Genomic DNA, 24,664 nt, shown 5'->3' on the forward strand with positions numbered 1-24,664 from the left:
TTGGTGATTTCCTCATTCACAATTCTCTCTTCAGATCTTAGTGTTTTAAAATGTTACACATATTAAGTGTTATTTATTTAGCACTACCCAAATCTGTTTGAATATAAGTCACCTGAGAGTCTTTAAAGTTATTTTCTAAATTAAACCACGTAGTTCTTAAGGCTCCCCAGGTGATCCCGGGTGATTGCCAGTGTGTGGACAAGTTTGGGAACCATTACCTTAGAGCTGTCCGGTCATTTCCTCTGTTCTCTGAGACAGATTTGTCCAAGGTCCAATTATGAAGTACATGCTAAAGTGGAAATAGAAGTAGCTAGTTTGGATTGGCTAAAACTGTACTGTAGGTATGGACTTTGTTTCTATAGAATTTAAGTCCAAGGAGTTACTAATTCTTGAGCCAGTTTCTTACATGGTATTAAAGCTTAACTAAGATAATAAATGAGTACACATGTAAAATATGCAAAATAGGGAATTATCTGACATTGCAAATTTCTAGCATTTTAATAAGCCTTCATTAAACCTGAGGAAAAATTTATCAACAACCCCACAACTGATAAGTAGTATTTCTCTGTTTGTACAACATAGGTATCTTTCACTTATTTATGTCATAAATTTATGCTGTATTAGTATTTTTCATATTGTTACGTGGTCTCTTTGGAATATCCTTCATTTGGTGACTACAGAATATAGTCAAGAGATGGGAACTCCTAGGATTTTTAAATAACCATACCATGTAAAACAAGAATTGTTCCCAGAATTAAGGGTGCATGGCAGGTTACTACCGAAAGGAGTCTAAAACCCAGGCTCTCGGCTAAATATTCTTTGGGTTATACTGTTCCTCTTTCCCACAAACAGTATTCAGTTAGACATGGCTCTTGTCCTCAAGAAGCCAAAAGGATGACCCTTTAAGGCTTTGGGAACTTTGACCCTAAACTGACTTATAAATCTTTCACAATGTATTGCAGAGTTTGACTAATTATACTTGCTTGATCCGAATTCTAGAGGAATTTCTTGGATCCTCTCTTCATGTCCAGAATGCACTGATGTGACCCCGCTCACAGTCTGGCAGCTAAGTTTAGGGAAAACTGCAGACTGAATTTCAAAGATATAAGAAACCAGACAAATTGGGAACTATATACTATATATATATATATTAATGTGCTCATTAACAAGTGGCTGTTAGATGCCACGTGCTACAGATCTGCCATATGTAATCCTCAAACAGTCCTGAGAGGATCATGCCCATCCAACAGATAGAAACAGGCCCACAGAGTAACTTACCCAAGGCCCACAGCTAAAAAATGGAATTGGAACCTAGGTCCATGTGGCTCAAGGGCTCTATATCTCCCATGCAGTAATGCTGTTGTCAGCTGCCTGGATCCCTCAGTACTCTTGTCCTCAAGCTGGAAGCTTTCTCATGGTCCCAGGAAGGTCTTGCTGCCCACTGTCCAGTTTTTACTGAATGAATAATTGGCACATTAAAAAAAAAAAAAACTTGACTAATACATTAAACTTTTTAGTATTTATATAAAACATTTCTATATTGGATACTTGTATAGAGAACAATTAGTAATTACAGTCTTAAGCCTATTTGGGTTGGACTTGTTCAGACTTGCCTTTCTTCAAGTATAATCTGCAAGATCTGATCTAGAAAGGAAAATGAAAACATATGACCATCCTATTTCTCTGATTGTAGCAACAGGACTAAAAAAGCCAGGTCAAAGAACAATTTGAAAACATGCGGTTTATCTTAACCTGAATATTTTTGTAAGAAACAAGCACAAACCCTGTAATCAGGCACATTTGGATCAAATCCTCTTATTAGTATAACTACCTTGTAAGCCTTTTGATAAGACAGAGGCAGAACTAAATGGGTAAACTTGATCCATATGTCTGGGGTGATGGTGGGTTGTAGGTGATCACTTCCTTTAGAAGTGCTAATTAAACAGAGAAGTTCTCTTCCATCCCAGGATTATAGGAGAATACCCGTAAGCCACTTGGCATCATCCCTGCCCGGCCCATGGTAAATGCTCAGTAAAATGTTAGCAAGTTATGATAAACTTACTAACAGCACCTTCTTTGATCAGTAAAACAATATGGCTGTTTTTCCATTTGAATCTGGATTTGAAAAGGGCTACCTAGACATGGACGTTAAGGCCTATGGTGGTAAACCCCAAGGATACAGGAAACATGATCAGACTGCCACAACTCACTTCCTGCTGGGAATCAGGGCTTATCCAACAACAGGTCCCCAGTTCCCTTATGCAGAGACAGGGTCTAGAAGACCCGGCCAGCCTTGGGTTCAGGATCTACCACCGTCCGTTATTTCTGGGAGAAGGATCCTGTTCAGCCAGCTTCTGCTGTTATTAAAAGCTCTTCCTCCTGTTCCAATATAGGGTTTGGCTTGGTTTCTTATTTCTCAATTTTGGCTTTAACCTAACTTCTGAACCTACTCCGCCCCTTGGCTCCCATCCCTGTTGTAGAAAAAAGCAATCCCAGACCCAGTATTCTGCCTACAACCAGACCTGCTGGACCCTTACTGAAACTTGCTTTTACGCCACAACATACAAATTTCTTCCTGAAGCATGATTTATAGGAGTGTCTCGTTCATCTGTGGCAACGTTACACTTTACGAGTCACATTTTCTCATAGGTCAGCTCATGGCCACACATGGTACAAGTCTTCCGGTACGTATCCTCCTCTAGGCTTTCTTCTGGTCCATACTCATGCTGATGAGCAACTGTTTCCCTTTTCCACACGCTGCTTCTCACCGCTCGCCGTAATTCTAAGAAAATAAAAGCCAGTTTTTCAATGATGCTGTTCAGCTGAATCCCCAAATCCACCAGGGGTGTATGTATAAACCAAATAACGGTTTACATTACTTTTATAACAAAATTGATTCTAGAACCATGGCAAGCTTGGCCTGTGAAATTACTCCTCACTGTTGGGAGCCATGTGAAGTGGTTGATAGAGAAATGGGGTAAATGGGTTAGAGGGACAGCAAAACACAAAACTTCAGAAGATGAATAGAAACAAGATCATAAAAGAATGGGGTTTATTCAAGCAGCTAAGGAAAATGATGCCACAGCAGGTAAGGGGTGTCAGCTGGGACGACTCAGGACAAGGAGAACTTCAAAGTTCCATATGTTAGGAGCTACTTCTGTAAGAGGCAGGTCAAGTTATGTCTGATAACTAGAAAGCCAAGAACTCTGTTGCTATGCTGGTGTCTCATCTCAGAAAAACTACTTTTGCACCTGACCTGAAGGTCATTCAGTTCTTTATCCTATAAAATGAGAGCAATATTTTAGAAGAGGGACTGCCAATTGCATTCTTGTATTACCTAAATGTAAGAATCAGAGACCATTAAGAGCTGGAAAGAACCATAGTTTTTATTTTATTTCACTTTATTTTTTTGCAGGTAGGGAAAGAGAACAAAGATAGCATATGAATCCAAGTCCTTTATTCCAGTGTTTAGAACGTTTCCCACTGCATCGTGTGAAAACATCATTTAAAAAAAACTGCTGGATGCTTTGAAAGCAACTAAGCCAAATTACATTTTAAAAGTTCACACTGCATTACCTGAAGACACCAAATGCTTACTATTAACTGAAAATTAAGCTAGTAACTTCTCAGTTTCCAAATTAATGAATAATAAGCAACACGGTTTACATTATTCTGTTCTGACCAGTGATCCATCAAGCCCAGCACTGTTGTTGACAGGGGCACTACCTAAGAAAGAGTAGGTTACACAATCTCAACCATAAAAAATCACTGGACACCAAGTAATCACACATTTTCTTTAATCCCTTTCAGATTTATGATAAGCAGTATCTAAATACTTGCATCTTTGTAATTTGCCCTTCACTGCGTCAGAAGGATAAGCAAACATAGGACTATATTATCAGGCACTGTTCTAAGCACTGAATCTATAAACACAGTGAATCCTCACAACCCTCTGAGATAAGTAAACTATCATCCCAGTTTCAACAGCCGAGAAAACTGAGGCCCAAAGAAGTTACATATGTTGTGCCTAAGGCCAAACCACTAGTCAATGGCAAAGGTGTCTTTGTGTTATTAACCACTAAAGCTGTGCTGCCTTTCACACCTCCAGTATGAGAAGCACTTTATCTCACACCATTATTGTCAAGCTTCCGTGTATACACCTCTAGACACTTTCCAAACTATGGGGAAAATTGTGTTCATCCAAACAATCTTTCTTCCTATATTCTCTCTCTCTGAAGAATGCAAATTTTTCTAGATGTATCTGGAATGCCCTATCCTTTTATTATTTTACCTTAGGACATTTTCTAAATACAAAGTGAAATCATGTGCTGACCAGCACAGATGCCTCCTGGCTTCAGATAATGACAGGAAGAGGTCTCCTGTTTGAATTCTAATAACTACTTTTCAACTTTGTTCTGATAAAAGGTATCCTACCTAGCCACTTTTCCTCTACTACTCCACTGAGAAAACACACTCTAAATCTGACCCAGTCTCAGTCACTACTAAGCTAACCTCTACCTGCTTTGAGCATTACATGAACTCCAGAAGATAAATAAGAAAAATATTTGCTTAATGCTAAAAGAATACTTACAACAAAATCTAGTTTACTGACCATAATTGGTCATAACTGAACACAGGTTTTTACTGACTTTACGGCTTTTTCTTCCCATCCTTCAGCTAGTCGATCAAGAACAATGACAAGAAACGAAGGTAAATCTTTAGTATTTACTAGACATTCCTGGAAAAGTGGACTAGAAAATAAGTACTAAAATACTGATACGTTTATCATTTTTTTGCCTTCTTTCACTTCCTGAACAACCATTCAGTGAAGCAAGGCAGGCAGGCATCTGTGGTAGGGCAGAGGGAGCCCAAGAAAGGGAAGGAGGATCTCCCTACAGTGGAGGCAGCACACAAATGGGTGTCAGTCAGATAACCACATTAAGGATAATGGGAATCAGGTTCTCACTGTCAGAGAAGGGAGTTACAAAGAAGAAAACTAGAATGAACCCTAGCATTCTGGATTAGAACTGGCTATAGCAGTGTGAACTCAGTGTGTTAATTTATAATATATATGGGCAGACATAAAAATATATTCACGTGTTTTGTGCTAGAAAGAAACCTTCAACAAATGATTAGACATGGCAAAAGGACACAGGAGCTAGCTTGAAGAGACTCCTACTGGCCCAAACCTGAGACAAATTAAGGACAGGAGTTCATGAATCCATATAATAATAAATGGCAGAAGGGATGCTGTGGAATGTGGACTTCTGACTGGTTAACTGTGAAGAGAGCAGTGAAATTAGAAAATTTTTGCAAAGAGTATACTGAAGACTGCTTCAGGCAAGAACCATCCATGAATGGCTGCTAAATCTCCAAGGAGGTATTAAGGAGAAGAAGGGGATCTGTTTGCTCTTAACTTTTTTTTTTTTTTTTTGCTTATCAAGGGCAGATGGACATCTGTCCCTAGATGTGCTGCTACCTATGTACTATCTCCAGCCTGAAACGCATAACCTGAATCTAACCATTGGGAAACATCAGAAAAGCCCCAAATGAAAAACATTTCTAAAAAGGCAAGGTGGGGAAGGGAACAGACTTCTTCAAAAATGTCTGAGAGGCTGTGGAAATATTCCATAATAAAGAAATTTAGAAAGACTTGGTACCTCAAGTCAATGCCTGATTCTAGACTGGATCCTCTACTATAATGAAAAACTACACAGGACATTACTGGGTAAACAAACAAAGCTAGAATATGGATGACAGATTAGATCAAAATATCACTACTGTACTTTGGTTTTGTAAGAGAACACTGCTATTTTTAGGAAACACATGCTGCAGTACTAGGGTAAAGGGTAAAGATATACAACCCACTCTTAAATGGTTCCAAAAAGAGTGTGTGTTGTGTGCAGAGTACAAATGGCACATTAACAATAGATCTGTTAATGTTTATTTTTGAGAGAGACAAAAGTGTGAACAGGGGAGGGGCAGAGAGAGAGGGAGACACAGAATCTGAAGCAGGCTCCAGGCTCTGAGTTGTCAACACAGAGCTCGATGCAGGACTCGAACTCATGAACCGTGAGATCATGACCTGAGCTAAAGTCAGACGCTTAATCGACTGAGCCACCCAGGCGCCCCAACAATATTATCAATCTGGGTAAAGGATACGTGGGTGTCCTTAACTATACTTATCTTTGCAATTTTATGGAAGTCTGAACTCCATTCCAAAATGAAACTTAAAAAGTCAGGAGCTAGCTGGAAGAGGCCAAATTTGAGACCATTTGAGCTTCAAAATGCATCAGTTATGGACTGTAACACTGATTTGAAAGTAAGAATCCATGAAGCCAACTGATACTAAAAAAGGTCTTCTTCCCAAAGGAAGCCAAATAAGAATTACAGAAAGAATAACAGAAAATCACCATTTATATCCACCCTAGTAACAACAAACGCAGGCAAGAATCATCCCCGTTGTACCAAAACCTGAGTGAGACTTAAGGAATGGGGTGTTCCCGCAGTATGGGAGAGTCCAACCCAAAGATTTCCTACGAATTACAAAGGGGAAGCGTACCTTGACAGTGGGGAAATCTAGCAGATGCCGCCTTAACCTCGCAATCAAACGGAGTATCACTCTCTTAGAGAACTGGTCTAGCGTGTCTTCCGGATGTGACACACTCGGACACATCACCTAGGAAGCATTCCTTCCTAATTATTCCTAATAAATCTAAATAGAAGGACATTCTGCAAAACAGGTGGCGGACTCTTTAAAAATGTCAATGTCATGAAAGATAAAACAGGTGAGGACCTAAAAGAGTACACACAGGCATCACCCTTGACCGGCCCCCTTTGTTCCAACAACTAAAACACTGTGAAAGACATTAGAACAACTGGGGAAAGATTACATACTAGACAATAGCATTTTATGAATATTAAACTTACTGTGACACTGTTTTCAGTTACATAGAACGTCATTGTTTACAGGAGATGACATGCTGAAATATTAAAAACCACAATGTCTGCAAGAAAACTCTTAAATGGTTCAGCAGTGTGTGTGTGTTTGTGTGTGTAAACCTATGTGGCAAAATGTCAACATCTGGTGAAATTAAAATGTTTTTAATTAAAGATTAATAAGTTTATGTTACTTCATTTAAGCAACTTAAAACTTTGGAAAGCAGAGGTCACCACCTACTGCTGAGTGAGAAGAGGGAGGCAGAAAGGTCAGAGCCTCCAAGAATGGGAAAGATTCACTAGCCCTGGGGAGATCTAAGGAAACCTTGCGGGTGGGGAGGAGGAAATGTGCCACACAGCCCAGAAAGCCCAGCTGAGCTGCAGAACAACACAGCGGGTTTCCGTGTTGCAACCTCCTAGTCCCACCGGCCTAGAAGCTCACAGCACAGAAAGCTATGGGCTACCTCTCTTGGACATTTACAAGTGTCTTGCTATGGATATCTTCAGAGATTGCTTATACTTTTTACCCAAAGAAGTTTTCCCTTAAATCCTTGTTTCATTGAAAAATTTAGTTTATACCACTCTAAAACTAATTTTATTTGGCTTAATATCTTAATTTTGTACAAGAGGCAGCATGTATTCGAAGAGGCCCAATGCTGCTTTTGAGGTAAACGCACAACAGAACTAGCTGAAGGAGACCAAAGTTTCTGAACACTTGATGGGATGGCAGGAAGTTCTGACACAGAACTTCTGACACAGGGTGCTCCTTGTTAACTACAGGGAAAAAAATCGCAAGGAAATGTCAAAATAACATGAAGCTTTGATCTGATCTTGTCCTCCATAAACTGAAGCAGAGTAACACGGAGTTGTGTCCTTCAAACTGCTGACAGAAGTCTGAAAATGGTCATACATATAACCACAGGTCCGGGATGTAAAATCTCCATTCACTTAGAAAGAGCCCCCAAATGGGCTTTTCTTACCCACCTCTTTTGGGGGGAAAGTGCATAGTAACAAACAATGAAGAATCACTTTCCATTTTTTAGAAGGCCAACCTCTGCCAGTACTAGGTAAGAGAAAACTTAAGGCTTTTCTTTAAAGCTACACTCCTCTCCACTTTATTTGTGGAGAGGCATGCAAGCCCAAAACGTTCCGTGTATCTGCACCAACTGAAAGTTCTCATCTGATAGCAAAGCCAGCACGCAGGGCATTTTCTGAAATCCAGTTAAACTGAGCAGCGGTGACGCCATCATTTCTACTTATGCCTTCTTGGATTGGAGAGATCTATAACAATGTGAATTTGCTGACAATTCTTGTCTCTCACTTTGTCTGTATTTGTAAATACTTTATGCTATTTATACTTAAATTTCTTCTGTAGTAAGATCAATTCTTTCTCAAACTGCTAAAGTAGATCATATTCTAAAAGCAGGTAAATGTAATCTCTTACCTTTACATTAAGTAAGCTTTGTGTCAGCTTCTTTGTGGATCAAAACCAGAAGACCAAGAGGAACCAGGTTCCAATTTCTTTTCAACTAAAAGACTTTTAGACTTGCTTTTATTCCTCTCTGTTCTGAGCAAACTGCATGGTAAGGTCCTTGTTTCTAATCTCTACAGTGTCTACTCCACTCTCAGCCCTTTGTGGCCTAGTCAGGAGGACTGGAACATATTCACCAACCTCTAAAGTAAACCAACAAGAAGAAGCCATAACTAAAGAGGGTATCACGCTGACCTCTGCACATTAAACACCAGAAGACATGGAGTAATGCTTATATAGTTGAGAGAGAACTCAGGTTTTCAAATGCAAAGGAAACAGAAAAACATTCTAAGATTTATAGGGACTTGGAAACTCTACCACTTCTGTAACCACTCAGAAAAAATTTCCTCAAAAAGGCATGCTTCATCCAGACAGGAAATGAACTGAATTAAAGAAACCAGTCTTAAGAGGTCCAAGAAAAAATTCAGGGAAAATTCGAACTCTTCAAGGAAGAGGAAAATCCAGTTTTATCTGGTGATTAATGGCAGCAATTTGATACAGTGAGAGAAACAGCCAATTATACTTAATACCTATGAAAATTGTATAAATCTCAAAAGAACTGTTCTATTCAAACTAATAGTTGATCTACAGGATTATCTTAATTTTTATAGCAAAAAGCATAAAACAGATGCCATCATCTTTTATTGTTGGTCAAATTAGAGAAATTTAGCCACCTTTAGAAGAAGACATCTTGACCAAACTACAGAAATAGTATCTCAATAAAAACTACAGACAGCCCTCCTTTTTAAAGTATTTGATCACTCTGCAGGTCTAAGTTTCTAACTCCTTTATCCATATATTACTGTCTGTACCAAAACACCACCAGGAAAGTTGCTTAAAGAGGCAGTAGAGAAGGAAGAGTTGAGGTGACTGATTCAGGGTAGCTGTAGTAAAAACCCCAGGCTGATGTGTAACTAGTCTGTAACTCTGCCGTCCTCTTTCAAACCCAGTAAGAAGCCCTCTGTTACTGTACCCTTCAGGGCTCTCCTTGACGCAGGAAGAAGGAAGGGCTAGAGTAAAGCGTGAGGTAGAGCATAACCTAATAAAAGATGAAAAGGACCAAATTTAAAAGTCTTTCCAAAGCCTCTCAGTTGATTCTTGCAGGTATTTTCAATGGCTTGGTACAGCAGTGGCTAATTTGGGGAAGATTCTTCAATGAAATGCTTTTATATGGCACAGTTTGCAACAGGAAACTTCTAACAAAGTCATAAAAGTGTGCTTACCCTCTGATTCAGGAGCTGGTATTTTAAGTAACTATATATAAAAATATAAATAGGGATGTTAAGAGGTTGTTTTAATTAGCTTCATAAAATTCCATTTTTATAAGAAATAATTTTAAAGCATCTATGCATTGAAAAGAACTAAAAAACCAGACATTAAAACATCACTACTGATGGTCTCTGGGAATTAGAATACAAGTTCTTTGCAGTTTCCTAACTTCTCTGCACTGCACATGAATTAATCTTATGATGAAAAGAGAGGAAAACATATCCTCACGAAGAAACAAGGCAGGCTTATATTCAAAAATTTTTTGTTCTTTTTTAAGACATCTGAACTATCTTCCAAAACCTCTTCTAAATCCTAAATACATACAAAAGTATTTATTATGGCTAAGACCCTCATTTTAAATGGATCAATTCAGTATATGCAGAGCCCTGTAAATACATAGGATACGTGCTATCTATATATACCTGACACCACACTGGGACTCGACAATTACTGCATAAGGAACATTTATGCCTACTGTGTAAGACTCTTTCTAGGGATTCTGCGATACAGCAAACAATGCTCCTAGTGCTCCGGGAGCACCCTGTGCTCACCACTATCACAGTACTTATCATGCTCCCATATGATATTAAGTTTACTGGCCTTTCTCTTCTGACCAACTCTGACTCCAGCATTTATGTCAGCACAGTACCTGGAACATAGTTGACACTAACTACTGGATGCACTGATGGACAGATGGATACGACACACTTACACACATATGCGTAACTGGATGGATGGACAAACAAATACGGAGATAGATGGACAAAGGAATGGATAGGCAGATGTCTGGACAGAGGAATGAATGTACCAATGCAGACTTTCAGTTAGGAAAGCCTGGTTCCAGTCCACCTCGCTAATAATGATCTAGTTAACAAGTCACTCTACCTTTCTAGGTCTTTTACTCACATATAAACAAAAAAGGATTAGACCCACTGACGCGAGAAGGCTCTTTCTAGCTACTAAATTAGATGACTAACACTGAGGCAGAATTTTTTCATTTTAAGCAATTAGAGAAGTTTGCTGGTGGATATCCTTGATGTTTATAACCCTGTTAGTCATATTTAATTAAGACTGAACTGATACCATATCCTTGACCAGGGAGATATCCCTGATCCTCCCACTATTCCTACATAAAAACATAATTCACTTTAAGAGGAGGACTTACATGCTTTTTAGAACTGCAGTACTGTGAGGTTTGCACCGAGAGCCTCAAACACCTACTGGGGGCAAACTTTAAGTCTTTTTTTCTTTAATCTATGAAAAAACATACCAATCTACTGGTGACAGATCTTTAAACAAGAAGAACTTAGCTAAAGTCTTTTTGCAAGTCAGTAAAACACGGTCCTTCCTGAGATAAATGTAGCCACTTACCTTTTACTTTCTTATCAAACTTTTTCTGTCTCATTTTTTCTCGGTTTTCTTGTCGAACTTCCTTTGCTTCTTCTAATGCTTCCTGACTGCCCCAAACTTCAAGAGACCGCTTCACAATCTACAACACAGAATCCATATTTAAATAAGCTGTCATTCAGAGTTGTTAAGTATTATAAAGTTTTAATGATTAAATCCGTGAGCACCAAAACATGATCTCACTCAAAGGCAATTTTGTAAGTATTTGAAATTTTTTTAAGAGATTAAATAGTGCTTAGATGGGTGCCTGAGTGGCTCAGTCGGTTAAGTGTCCCATTCTTGATTTCAGCTTAGGTCATGTCACTGTTCATGACATTGAGCCCCATGTTGGGCTCTGCACTGACAGTGTGGAGCCTATTTGGGATTCTCTCTCCCTCTCTCTCTGCCCCTCCCCTCCTCGAGTGCACTCTCTCAAAATAAATAAACTTTAAAAAAATAGCACTTAGATTGCTGGTGGGAATGCAAACTGGTGCAGTCACCCTGGAAAACAGTATGGAGGTTCCTCAAAAAATTAAAAATAGAACTACCCTACAACCCAGCAATTGTACTACTAGGTATTTACCCAAGGGATATAGGTATGATGTTTCAAAGGGGCACATGCACCCCAATGTTTATAGCAGCGCTATCAATAATAGCTAAAGTAGGGAAAGAGCCCAAATATCTATCGATGGATGAATGGATAAAGAAGATGTGGTATACACACACACACACACACACACACACACACACACACACACACAATGGAGTATTACTCGGCAATCAAAAAGAATGAAATCTTGCCATTTGCAACTACGTGGATGGAACTGGAGGGTATTATGCTAAGCGAAATTAGTCAATCAGAGAAAGACAAATATTATATGACTTCATTCATATGAGGACTTTAAGAGACAAAACAGATGAACATAAGGGAAAAGAAGCAAAAATAATATAAAAACAGGGAGGGAGACAAAACATAAGAGACTCTTAAATATAGAGAACAAACAGAAGGTTGTTGGAGGGGTTGTGGAAGGGGGGAAGGGCTAAACGGGTAAGGGTCATTAAGGAATCTACTCCTGCAATCATTGTTGCACCATATGCTAACTTGGATGTAAATTTAAAAATAAATAATTTTTTAAAAATTAGTGCTTAGAAACTCAATAATACTTCTATTTAAGCCTATAAAACCCTCAATAAATGTATGCTTAATTAGACTATAAATAGAAAAGCAGTCCTCTGACTATAATTATTTCTCGGATACATTGTTTTCACATAAATTCACAGAAGTACAAGTAGTTGGTGCATCTGATAAGTTTTGTCACACTCACCAAAAAACTTAGCCACAGCCATCTCAATATGAGGTCACCTCCAAAAACCCTCCTACCACAGAGAACCCATAACTACTCCTTTCCTCCTCTTCAGTTCATTACGGTTTCCATCCACTTGACTAATTTCTGATCTTTAGAGTATCATCTTCTTTTTAAACTTTGGCACCTGAATGACCTAAAAGACTTTATTCTTGTTTAAAAACTTTGCATTATAATATCTTTACTCTTTATAATATTTATTTACATTTAGGAGACTCACATACATACTAAGAATTATGCTTAGGCTCTCTCTCACAATAATGTTAAGGGGACCAAAATATCAATCAAGGTAGCCAAGCTCAAATTTCCTCTTAACATAATAAAGGGACATACTGGCATTTCCTAAATTCTAAAACATCACATTTTCCACAATTTAATACCCCTGAAGATGCTGCAGCAGCAATCTGCTTTCTGGTACTTTAACAACTGAGTCAAAAGGCAATTCAGAAGAACTGGACTCTGAATGCAAAGAAGTTTAGGAATATCTTATCCGTACTTGCATTCTCCTATTTATGTATGCACAAGCATGACGTATAGCAAAAAAATAAAATAAAATAAACTATACTAAGTCTGATGGCACTATTTCAGTAAGTGTAAAATAAAAGCCTCAAGTAATGAGAAAGCATTGGGTTGGCATTTTTTAATTGTTAATGGTACATAAAATAATAGTGAATCTTCTAATCAACAGTGTCTTAGGTTTAATAAAATTCAATAAATGGTTGGTTTTACTATATATATATATATATACATATATATATATATATATATGTATATATATATATATATTTTAATCTTTAAGTAGGCTCCACACCAACATGAAGCAACTCACGCCCTGAGATCAAGAGTTGCATGTACTACTGACTGAGTCAGCCAGGCACCCCTACAAAGCAGCTTCTTAATTTTATTTGGAGATACTAGGATTTTCTAGTATTTTCCAATCAAACTGCTCTAAAGCAATGCCTCCCAGTATTTTTTTATATACTGGCACAAAAATATAACCTTTGTACCATTATGGAATAGATACAGGAGGTTGCTAGTGACTCCTTATGGGTGTGGGTAACTATCTCTGCACACCTATACCACCATCACCACCACATGAGGAATTGAGAAGATCCACTGTGAGACACAGTAGAGTTACTTGGACACATGACAGGGATCCAGATGATTATTTCCCAAGTGGAGTTAGATCTTAGGCATTTGTGAAATTCCTGAAACTTTTTAAGAATTTCATTGGAGGGTGGGTGGGTAGGGAAATGGAACCTAACCCTTAACTCCCAAGTTTTTTAGTTCCCTAATTGCACTAGTAACATTACTCCATAGTAATATATTTGCCCAAAGTACCACTCCAAAAAGTAAAATGTTATTAAATGTCATCACATATGACCGCAACTTGTAAGAAAAACAACAAAAGGAAAAGGATCTTTTTAACTGTAAGCAAAAACTAAACTAATTATCACTAGTTTATTGTTAAAACTTCACCTGATCGAGGGTTTAACATGAGTATAACTTATCAGAGACCTGCAATTTTAAGTAGAGTTTCATATCACCCCATTGTGAATGATGAGGATTCTTCTTCACAATGAATTTAAGAGCTGGTTCTCTTTTTTCTAAATCACAGTCTTTCAGAAGGTATTCTTGTTTGGCTTCTGTTTTAGTTATGAGCTTGTGTTTATCATCAGCATCTCTGAAAACAAATGAAGTCCAGTACTAAGTTAGCTATTTTAAATAAACTAAGTTTTCAAATAGTCCAACAACCTAGGGGCATGCGTGCCTAAACATAAAAGTTTTTCCTTGGACTCTCACAGTCAAGTTAGCAGCGTAAAAATTCTAACAGAAAAATACTTATTTGGAAAAGCTAGATTATATTAGCCAAAGATCCAGGTCATTTAACACTCTAAGAATTTCTTTTCTACTTAAAGTCCCTCTTTTCCACAATGGATTTTAAATCTCTTAATATGAGTACAGTAAATATAAAGGAGAAATAAGACCCAATGAGTGAGAAAATATAAATCAAAGCACAAAGTCAGGATGAGTGAGCCAAAAGGAATATAAATATGCAAGGTCCAACTGTCCCAACACAGTTCAGTTTCCAGTTGGCTTTGAGCTTTTTCAAAGCCAAGGTAAAAACGGAGACATAGTCAATTACATAGTTCTTCTCATTTATTTTTTCTCCACATACATGCCAGATACATGGAAGGTACTAGGTACAGGTACTAGGAATACAGCAAAGAAGAAAACAAAGCCTTGTTTTCATGAAGCTCCCATTCTGGTTAGCAAACATCATGACAGATAAAAGTGCTATAAAGGAACATAAAGCATGGCAAGGGAAAAGAAATTTTCTAGTAGACTGGGTAATCAAAGAAGGCCACTGATGAGAGGGCATTTGAAGAGGGCCCTTAAAAAGTCAGAGAACATCAAGGGGTGCCTGGGTGGCTCAGTTAAAGTGTCCGACTTCGGCTCAGGTCATAATCTCATGGCTCCTGAGTTCAAGCCCCGTGTCGGGCTCTGTGCTGACAGCTCAAAGCTTGGAGCCTGCTTCAGATTCTGTGTGTGTGTCTCTCTCCCAAAAAATAAATAAACATTAAAAAAAATAAAAAGAGAACATCCTATTTGAAGAGCTGGAGAAAGAACATCCTAACCAGAGAGAACAGAAGCTCTAGGGCAGGAATGTGCTTTGCAATGAGCCGGTGTGACCAGAAGGCTTAAAGGGAGGGACGAAGGTGAGGAACGATGGGAGATCAAGTTAAAGACAGGCAGGGGCCCTGTAAGCAGCGGTGAGACCATTCTATTCCAGATGGATTAAGAACCGTTGACAAGTTCTAACTAAAACATCTACATAGAAGAGGCCAATGGTGCAAAGTGGGGGACACAGGCCAGTTAGAAGACCACCAGTGCGGTGCTCCAGGCAAGGGCTGATGGTGGCCTCAGCTGAGGTAGAAGTGGGTGAGGGGGTAAGGGGATAAACTGAGTGAGGATATGGAATGAACAACAGAGGCAAATGGATTTGGAATAAACACTGGATAAGCAGAGATACGGTAAATAAAACTGGCCTTCACTGAAATGAGGTATAGATCAGGTAGGGGAGACTCAACGTTAGAAATAACTTTATGAAAGCTAAATAATTTGGAAGTTTAAGCTAAAGGAGGTGACAGGTAAACAACACTGTACTAAAATTAAAATCTTCAAAAATTTTGAAAGGAAACAGAATGGAAGGCTGTGTTCCTAATTACTTTGAAGTTTAAAAATATCTTTTTTCCAGACTACTTTCCACAACTTTCTTTAAAGTGATACATCAATTTCTCATGGAAATAAGATTATACGTGGTAATTTTGTTCCCAAAAGCTATCCGTACTTTATTTTTTTTTTTAATATTTTTTTTAACGTTTATTTATTTTTGAGACAGAGAGAGGCAGAGCATGAACAGGGGAGGGTCAGAGAGAGAGGGAGACACAGAATCGGAAGCAGGCTCCAGGCTCTGGGCCATCATCAGCCCAGAGCCCGACGCGGGGCTTGAACTCACGGACCGTGAGATGGTGACCTGAGCTGAAGTCGGACGCTTAACCGACTGAGCCACCCAGGCGCCCCGGAAAGCTATCCGTACTTTAAAGAGTGACAATACTGTGGACCTTAACCACTGTGTGTCAATGGGAAGAGACTTTATATTGTCTGTAATTCCAACGTTTTTGGAATGTTGGAATTTGTAATTCCAAACATTTCCAGTCACAGATCCAATCACAAGACCAGAAACATCTCTATCTTCTCAGGATTCTATCTTCTCAAGATCCTACACAGCAACAAGTCAATGGGGATGTCTCCCGATGGCTGCAGCAGGGACTCAGAAAGGGCAAGTCCTCCAGGCAGGTGAGCAAAAGGTCTAGGGCAGCAGGTCCAAGAAGTGGGACCAGGGAACAGATAAGAGGGCTAAGTAAGACTCCAAGGTAGGGTCTTAAGGCATGAAAGACACCAACACAGGATGTGGCCGGGGTAAACAGCAAGGACAAAGCCATGTGGAATGAGAAGGATTATCCTGGGGTGACAGAAGAAGAGGACAGCAGCTAGGAAAAGAAGAAAAAGGATGACAGAAGAATGTGAGTTTTCCTCATCTCTTCTCCCCCTGCCCATTCAGGAGAGTAAAGTGTGCATGGAAGGGGGTGCTCTGAGAGTGCCAGGGGAGTGGCTGGAGACGCTTCACTCCCTTCCTCTCACTGAAGGCCCCAGTCCTCTGACCAGTATGTCTACACACACTGGGGTAAGCACAGGGGACCCTTAGCAGCTGGGGGAAGAGAGAGGTTAGGAACCTGCTACTGACAGATGGTAAAGACCCACCAGGCCCACAGAAAGGAGAGGACACATCTATGGCTGAATCAGGGCCATCCTTCCTGTTTATGCGACACATCGTACCTTTCACAAGCACGGGCTTCCGTATTTCTTTAGCAATATGGAAGTCACAAAAATTTTAGGAAACACCCAAAACAAAAATCATAATTACTAAGAAAATATTAAATCCAAATGGCTCTAATTATTGATTTGCCCTAAAGCTGCATGCAAACATTAAATTTTATCAACTGAGAACACTGTCTGAAGTAAGTACCTGCAGTTGTCACAAGTTGCCAAATCAAAGTGGTTCATAAGGTAAGAATCCATAAATTCTTTACCACATTCTTCACATATCGCATAATCAAATTCCATAACAGGTCCTAAAGAAAGGAAAGTTAATTCTTTAAGTGTCCTTTTTTATAACAGAACAATAGATTTTCCCCTATCTTAAATTTATCAGTATGTACTTTATAACTGATGCAAATACATTTACCTAAAAGACAAAACATGATTAGGTAATCTTATACTTACCTTAAAATTTTAAGGAAAAAACTATCAATTCATCAAGTATTTTTGAACACAAAACCTATTTGTGAGGTACTTGTATTAGTTTCATATTGCTGCTTGTAACAAATTACCACAAATTTACTGACTGAAACAACACAAGTTTATGATGTTACAGATCTGAAGTTTGTGGGTCTGACACAGGTCTCAGTGGGCTAAAGCCAAGGTGTATGTATGCAGGGCTGCATTCCTTTCCGGAAGTTTTAGGGGACAATCTATTACCTGCCATTTCCAGCTTCTAGAAGCTGCCTGCCTTCCTTGACCCATGACTTCCTTCCTCCATCTTCAAAGCTGGAAGTAGCAGTTTCTCCCACCACTCTGGCTTCTTCCATAATCACATCTCCCTGTGACTCTCTCCTGTCTTTTACTTTTAAGTATCTCTGTGAATATACCGGGCCCACCTGGATAATAGAGAATAATCTCCCACATCTCAAGGACTTTAACCTTAATAACATCTGCAAATTCCTTTTTGATGCAGAAGGTTATATATCATGGGTTCCAGGGTGATTAGACGGTGAACATCTGTGGGGACCATATCTGGCCTACCACCATACTTCTGAGAGAAAGGTTAGTCCCAGAGTCGAAGGGAGGGGAGGGAGCTGCTTAGACAGGAAGATGGGCACTAACACATAACATGGGGAAAGCAGCAAAGAGCAAGTTAACACTAGAAGAGACAACACAGGATTCACTTCCAAATGGGAAACTTTTTCTCTCCTTCCATTCCACCTGGCCCCCAACACCACCATGAACAGGGCAAATACATTGATCTCAATCACAAGACTGTAAACTTGAGGGTAAAGATTATATTTGGCTATCCACCCTCAATTCCCAGCACAGAAACTACACTAGGTAAAGCTCAGTTTTTTTAAGGACTTCAAACACCTAGCTAGGGATCTTTATCCTATACAATTGGTTCTCTTCAGGATGACTGCTACTGCCAAGCCCCAGCTCTAAGAACCGCCACAACTCCCAATAGGAAGAGTTATCATTTGTTGTCATTTGTTCACAATTTGTTCAATATATTCCTACCACTGCCTTCCCTTACCTACTCCCAACACCACAAGGTCAGTTAATATTCTACCATCCCTCAATTCCACTAATCTCCAAACTCCAACAAAAATATCACTCTTCCTTGTAAAACATTAGAGGGACATAGCTATAGACAAAAGGAAAAGCTAAAATATAGTCAAAATGATATCTTCAAAAAACTGATTACAGAATATGTTAAGAATGGAGATAAACTGCAGTCAGAAATACCAATTAGGAGGCTACTGCATAGCATTACTAATCAAAAGCCATAAAAGGTGCAGATATTTTCCTAATTTTAAAAACTCTTTATAATGAAAAGTTTTAAATTACATAATGATTTTTCAATTCCATCAATCCCTTTAAATCTGCCATGTGGAAACTGGCAGTCAACTGTATGCAAGATCCTTCCCTCCTGGCCATTCATTTATTCATGTATTTATTATTGACATAGACTCATGGATTCCTGTATTTTCCAATGGTATTGAATTTATTAGTGTCCTTAATTACTTTGGTGCTCAATTTATCTCAGATGTGGCCAGCAGGAGCCCCTTCAAGCTGGCTCTTATGTCCCTGTAACATACCTCTATTACTTTTTGAATACTTATATATTACTGGCATTACAAAATGCCCCAAACTCACCTGGTAGCCATCCTGCCCCAACCCTAGAATCAGCTATTTCTCTGAAGGGCCCTGGTTCCTTTTAGTGGGGGAACAGTAACAGAATCTAAGATCTGGACACCAGGTATGCTCATTGCTACTGGGCTATCTTCACTGCAAGGCCCTTTCTGTGGACAGAGCTAACACATGCATATGTGTGTATACACCCACCCCCCCCCCAACACACACATATCTTTTTGAGGTATAAGTGCTATATTGTATGAGTTTCACATGTCCAACATGATTCAATATTTATAAATATATTGTGAAATTATCACAGTAAGTCTAGTTAACATCTGTTGCTATAGTTACAAAAAATTTTACGAGAACTTTTAAGATCTAGTCTCCTAGCAACTTTTAAATGTGCAGTACAGTGCTATTAACTAGTTGCCATGCTGTACATTACATCTTCATGACTTATTCTGTAACTAAAAGTCTGTACCTTTAGATCCTCTTCACCCTCCACTTTCCCCTATCATCTTCTTGGTTATTCTGACGAACCTCTGTTCTAGATTATAAAAGCATTTGACAGGCTTTGCTTTATAGGCAAATGACTCAGATAATTTTGATTTTTTCAGCTATGCTGAAGGTCTTTAAAATTAACAAAGAAAACGTGATAGAAAATATTAATCATTCTCCCTGTTTTCTTCTACCCACACAGGTCAGCCACATCAAGTTGTGCCAGCCCCCTTGTGCAAAGGCATCTGGCCAAGGGGGGCAAACAGGGGCCAAAATGCAGCCCATGACCACTTTTTAAGCCATGAACCTTGGCCCAAACTAAGCCCAGAGAATGAGGGCCTTTTCTAATTGGCCTCCCAAAGGAGACACTATTGAAGGAAGTAATGGAGAAGACATGATGGCCAGCTGACCCATGAGCCAGACCTGGGCAATTAGAGACTCCTCACTCCCTACCCTGTTCTTGGAATGCACATTCTGCCCATCAATCCCACAGTGGGAGCTGTTCCAAGGACAAAGCCTTGGGAGAGTAAGTGTCATTGAGGCCACCTGACCTGAATATGTGACTGAACCCAGTTAAGGCCTCTATATAAACTGTTAAGATTTGGCAGGTAGGTGCAGAGATCTGCTTGTCTTGCAGCCACCCAAGACAAGCCTTATAAGTTCCCTTGTTAATTAACACTGCCACTTACCAATCTGGAGTGGTCTCTTTCTTTGGTCTCTCTTGCCGTCTGTGCACCAGACCAGTTTGCAAACCAACACACACTTTCCCTAACTTCCACGATTCCTTACCAAAGTTCTTATTACAAGCAGCAGCATACCAAGCAATGCCACATGCATACCTTAGTTAAGCAGGAAGGCACTACAATAGGTTATCAATAAATATTTGTTGTGTGATCTGTTAAATAAAAGCATAGGCTTTACAGCCCACAGTTGATTCCAAAATCTACAGAAAAAAGTTACAATGAGTCTTCATATCCATAAAAGCATAGAGACTTTCAAGATCTTTCATTCAATGCCTTCCCTCCTCATACAGGGCTTTTCTAAAACATCCTGGTCAGGTGGTCTTTTAATCTCTGAACCCCTCCAACGCTTTGCTATTTAGAGGCAGCAATTTACATAGTTAGAAAGTTTTTCCATTTCACAGAGTCACCATAAGGCTCACATGCTCTATGTGCCAACATTCTGTAAGTGCAAAGTGCTAAGTATATATAAGGCACTCCTTCATTATACTCTCTCACCATACTGTAATCGTCACCCACTGTTCCAAGTTCTGCCCTCCAAAGCAAATCACAGTGTGAACTCTCTTCCACAACAGGGCACTTCTTGCATTTGCAGGCAGTTAGAAGTGTTCCTCAGTTAAACCTAACCAGTTTGACAACTGTTCCTCACGTGTCAATTTGAAGACTTCTGTTTTGACCCCCCCGTTTTGGACACTATACATGTGTCAACATCCCTCTTAAATATGGCACCCAAACTGAACAAATATTTTAATCCTTCAAGTCTCAGCTTCTGAAACGAGTTTAGGCACACATAGAATAGGACAAGACTATTACCCATCTTGGTGAATACATAACATTTCTGTTGCCACAGCTAAAACTAGAATGCATTTTTTTTAAGTCTATTTATTTATTTTGGTAGAGAGAAAGAGAGAACCAGTGGGGGAGGGGCAGAGAGAGGGAGACGGAGGATCCAAAGCAGGTTCTGCCCTGACAGCAGAGAGCCTGATGCAAGGCTCAAACTCACGAATCATAAAATCATGACCTGAGCCAAAGTTGGACACTTAACCAACTGAGCCACCCAGATGCCCCTAGAATGGGTTTTTTAAGCCTCACCAAGATAAATATATACAGATACATATCCCATTTTTTTTCCTTCAAACAAACAAAAGAAATAACGTCCTAAATTGTATCTCTTGGGTTCTAGCCCCTTATTTCAGCCTATCTAGGTAACTGAGTATTCGACCAGTGAATATATTGGCTATCCTGGCCTATCATAAAACAAACCTAAGTATACAAACCCCAAGTGAAATTAACCATTGCTAAATCTGTTTAATTTTTAATCTACCAGCAAAACTGCCAAACTTTGTCACTGTTATAAAGCTAACCTGCTCACTGATTATAAGAAGGTATTATTTAACATCAGTTTGCAAAGAATTATGCATGTAACTCAAAATGACCAATCTAGATACCAACTTTCTGGAAATACACTTTACCTGGTTGATGGACAACTTTTCCAATTGTACACTGTTCCTCTTCTTCCTCTTCTAGAATGAAGCCTCCTCCTGTGTCGGTGATCTTTGGGGCTGCTTTTACATTAGCCACGCCTATAAAAAGTAAGTAAAGTGGTCAATGATTTAACTAGGTAAGCCCTTAAGTTCCCTTGTGCATAAACAGGAACTTTCTTTAAATTTAATAGATATCAAACAAGACAAGGATGTCCACTATTAACACTTCTACTCAACGTTATACTGAAGGGCCCAGCTAGCAGAAGATGATAAGAAAATAAAATAGGCATAAAGGTTGGAAAGGAGTAAAACAGTCTGTATATTCTACATACATAATCACATCATCTGTGGATAAAGACTGATCTATGACATATGCCATGAAAAAGACGGAGAAGAACTTGCTTAGAATGTGGTGCTAAAGGTCTGGGGAAACAGCAAGGTGGGGCAGCGGAGAAACTGGGCTTTGTCTTGGCATGACTGAGCACTTGCTCAAGTGATGGTCCTGACTACTCCAGCTGGAGTAGTCTTTTTCATGGCCTATGTCACAGCTCAGTCGGAAAATGAAAATTGTACGGCACACTGAAATAAAAGTACTGCAAAGATAAAAAATCTCAGCACCAAACCTAACTCTTGAAGCACAACAGGTTGTATACCACGTTACAGCACAGTTCAGTTCTTGGGTCAGTGCCTGGGAAACCTTACAGAATATTCATTCTACCTTGCTTTCCATGACCAAAAGTTTTATGCCAGCTTATTGTTCTATTACACACCCGGGTTCCACAGCCATTTAGTACAGATCTACAAACCTTTACAAAATCACAAATATTAACGCAAATGAACAACTTTTTGTCCCGACTCCAGAACGTCTCAAGTTGAGAAACTAATAAAAAAAAAAAGTACTAGAAAACAGAAAGGATGAGACCAGAACCATTAAAAGTGGCTGGAATTTACAGATTCAGGGTCAGTATAAATATAAAGACATGCTGCCAGCCCCAGACTCTTGGCGTTCTTCCTTACTTCTGGCTGGTGAAAAGGGCTCTACATGTGCTCAACTACTCATACAGTATGGGACGTGGCTTTAGGAACATGTGTATTTCATGTTACAGAGGTGGTCCTAAAGAAGTGCATGTCAACCAAACTATATTTTCAATCCCTAGGGAAGATTATTACTTGGCTCCAGTGGAAAATTACACCACAGCAACGTACATACATAGATGACAGACACGCAGTTATGGGCTGCCCTAACAAAGGGGGGAAGATAACATTTAGACATAATAACAGCCTTTCTTCTTAAAATTGAGAGATGGCTGCACAGAAGAGGCAGTCGGTGGCAAGGAAAGGCCCTGAACCTGGTATCATATAACCTCAATTCTAGTCCCGATTAACCTGTTGGACTTGATCCTATGAACCCCAGCAGATCCCTTTCCTTTCCTGGTCCTCAGTTACCACCTCAGTAAAATACCAGTATCAAACCCTGCCCTAATTATTTTCCAAGTTAACAGAATCAAATTATCTAACTTGAAAGGTGTGAAGCACAACAAGCGCTACTCTTGAGAGCCCCACGAAGGCAGGAGCTCACCACCTCTCTTGGTGCCCCAGCACGTAGCAAGCACGGTGCCGGGTCCAGAATATGCACTCAATCGCCCTTTGTTGAGTTGATGAATTCGGGAACGGTGCAGAATTATTCCTGCAATGGGTTACAAGTCTAAAAGCTTTATACGAGGACTACCGCTGGGACTGCTAGAGGCACAGCAGGAAGAGAGCAGAAAGGGAAAGCTGAGGCGCCCACCGACACTGGCTGGTACCTCCCGACGGCGAGAGCGGCCGCATCCCCAAGCTAAAGACGGCAGCTGGGCCGCCCAGGTGCAGTGAGGAAAGCCCGGGGTCCAGCGCGGACCCGCCGGCGGTCTCGCACAGCCCGCTTTGACACGGCCCGCCGAGCGGACTCCTGGGACTGCGGGAGGACAGGAGCACAGACAAGGGGTCAGCCGACGCCACGCCCAGGACTTGGTACCCGGCCCGCCAGAGGGAAGGGGCAGCGCCGCCAGGGCCCAAACCTCCGGTAGCCGCAGCCGCCGTCGCCGGGTAGGGCCGGGCCGCCAGCCGGGCCTGGCGCAGCATCAGCGCCCGCTGCCGCTTCCGCTCTATGCTCGCCCGCACCGATGCAGGGAGCTCCGCCGGCTGTTCTGAAGCCGCCGGCTCCGGCGAAGGTCCCCCAACCGCCGCCATCTCCACGCTCCCCAAAGGGCAGAGAATCTAGCCCCGCGCAAGCGCATCAGCGCGCCGAAGCCTGCCCACCGCCCCGCCGCGACGCCCGCACCGCCTCGGCGTTGACTTCACCACACAACCTCCGAGAGCGCCTGCGCACTTTGAGGAGGAGGGGACGAAAGGCAGGGGCGGTGGGCGGGGTCTGCGCCTGCGCTAGGGAAACCGCTTGCTGGTCACCTGGGAGGACTCAGGCCGAGGTCAATTTTCAGTACCCGGTAGTCTTTTTTTTTTTTTTTTTAATTTTTTTTATTTTAACTTGTTTTATTTTTTATTTTTTTAAATTTACATCCAAATTAGTTAGCATATAGTGCAACAATGATTTCAGGAGTAGATTCCTTACTGCCCCTTACCCATTTAGCCCATCCCCCCTTCCACAACCCTTCCTGTAACCCTCAGTTTGTTCTCCATATTTGTGAGTCTCTTCTGTTTTGTCCCCCTCCCTGTTTTTATATTATTTTTGTTCCCTTCCCTTATGTTCATCTGGTTTGTCTCTTAAAGTCCTCATATGAGTGAAGTCATACGATTTTTGTCTTTCTCTGACTAATTTCACTTAGCATAATACCCTCCAGTTCCATCCACATAGTTGCAAATGGCAAGATTTCATTCTTTTTGATTGTCGAGTAATACTCCATTGTATAGATATACCACATCTTCTTT

General features: G+C 40.2%; 1 protein-coding gene across 7 annotated transcripts; it reads right to left on the minus strand.

The window, feature by feature from the left end:
• Nucleotides 1-153: 153 nt before the first annotated feature.
• On the minus strand, nt 154-24,104 carry XPA (XPA, DNA damage recognition and repair factor). 7 transcript variants are annotated; one of them, XR_013551729.2, is made up of 7 exons: nt 23,797-24,095; nt 21,728-21,838; nt 17,081-17,186; nt 14,008-14,173; nt 11,111-11,228; nt 1,672-2,782; nt 154-1,411 (listed from the first exon to the last, which is right to left on the minus strand). XR_013551729.2 is itself a non-coding variant. In XM_078436662.2 (6 exons), the coding sequence occupies exons 1-6, from the start codon at nt 23,966-23,968 to the stop codon at nt 2,634-2,636; spliced, it is 822 nt and encodes a 273-aa protein (XP_078292788.1). In that variant the 5' UTR covers nt 23,969-24,095; the 3' UTR covers nt 1,505-2,633. The 7 variants fall into 7 exon arrangements, 3 of the variants coding, with proteins under 3 accessions (XP_078292788.1, XP_060465230.1, XP_060465234.1); XR_013551730.2 differs by lacking the exon at nt 154-1,411 and adding an exon at nt 8,384-8,613 and having other exon boundaries at nt 2,673-2,782; nt 23,797-24,102; XR_013551731.2 differs by lacking the exons at nt 154-1,411; nt 1,672-2,782 and adding exons at nt 7,596-7,713; nt 8,384-8,613 and having other exon boundaries at nt 23,797-24,102.
• Between the last annotated feature and the right edge of the window lie 560 nt (nt 24,105-24,664).

This window comes from Panthera onca, chromosome D4 (genome assembly GCF_046562875.1).
Source record: "Panthera onca isolate mPanOnc1 chromosome D4, mPanOnc1 haplotype 2, whole genome shotgun sequence".
Lineage (NCBI taxonomy): Eukaryota > Metazoa > Chordata > Mammalia > Carnivora > Felidae > Panthera > Panthera onca.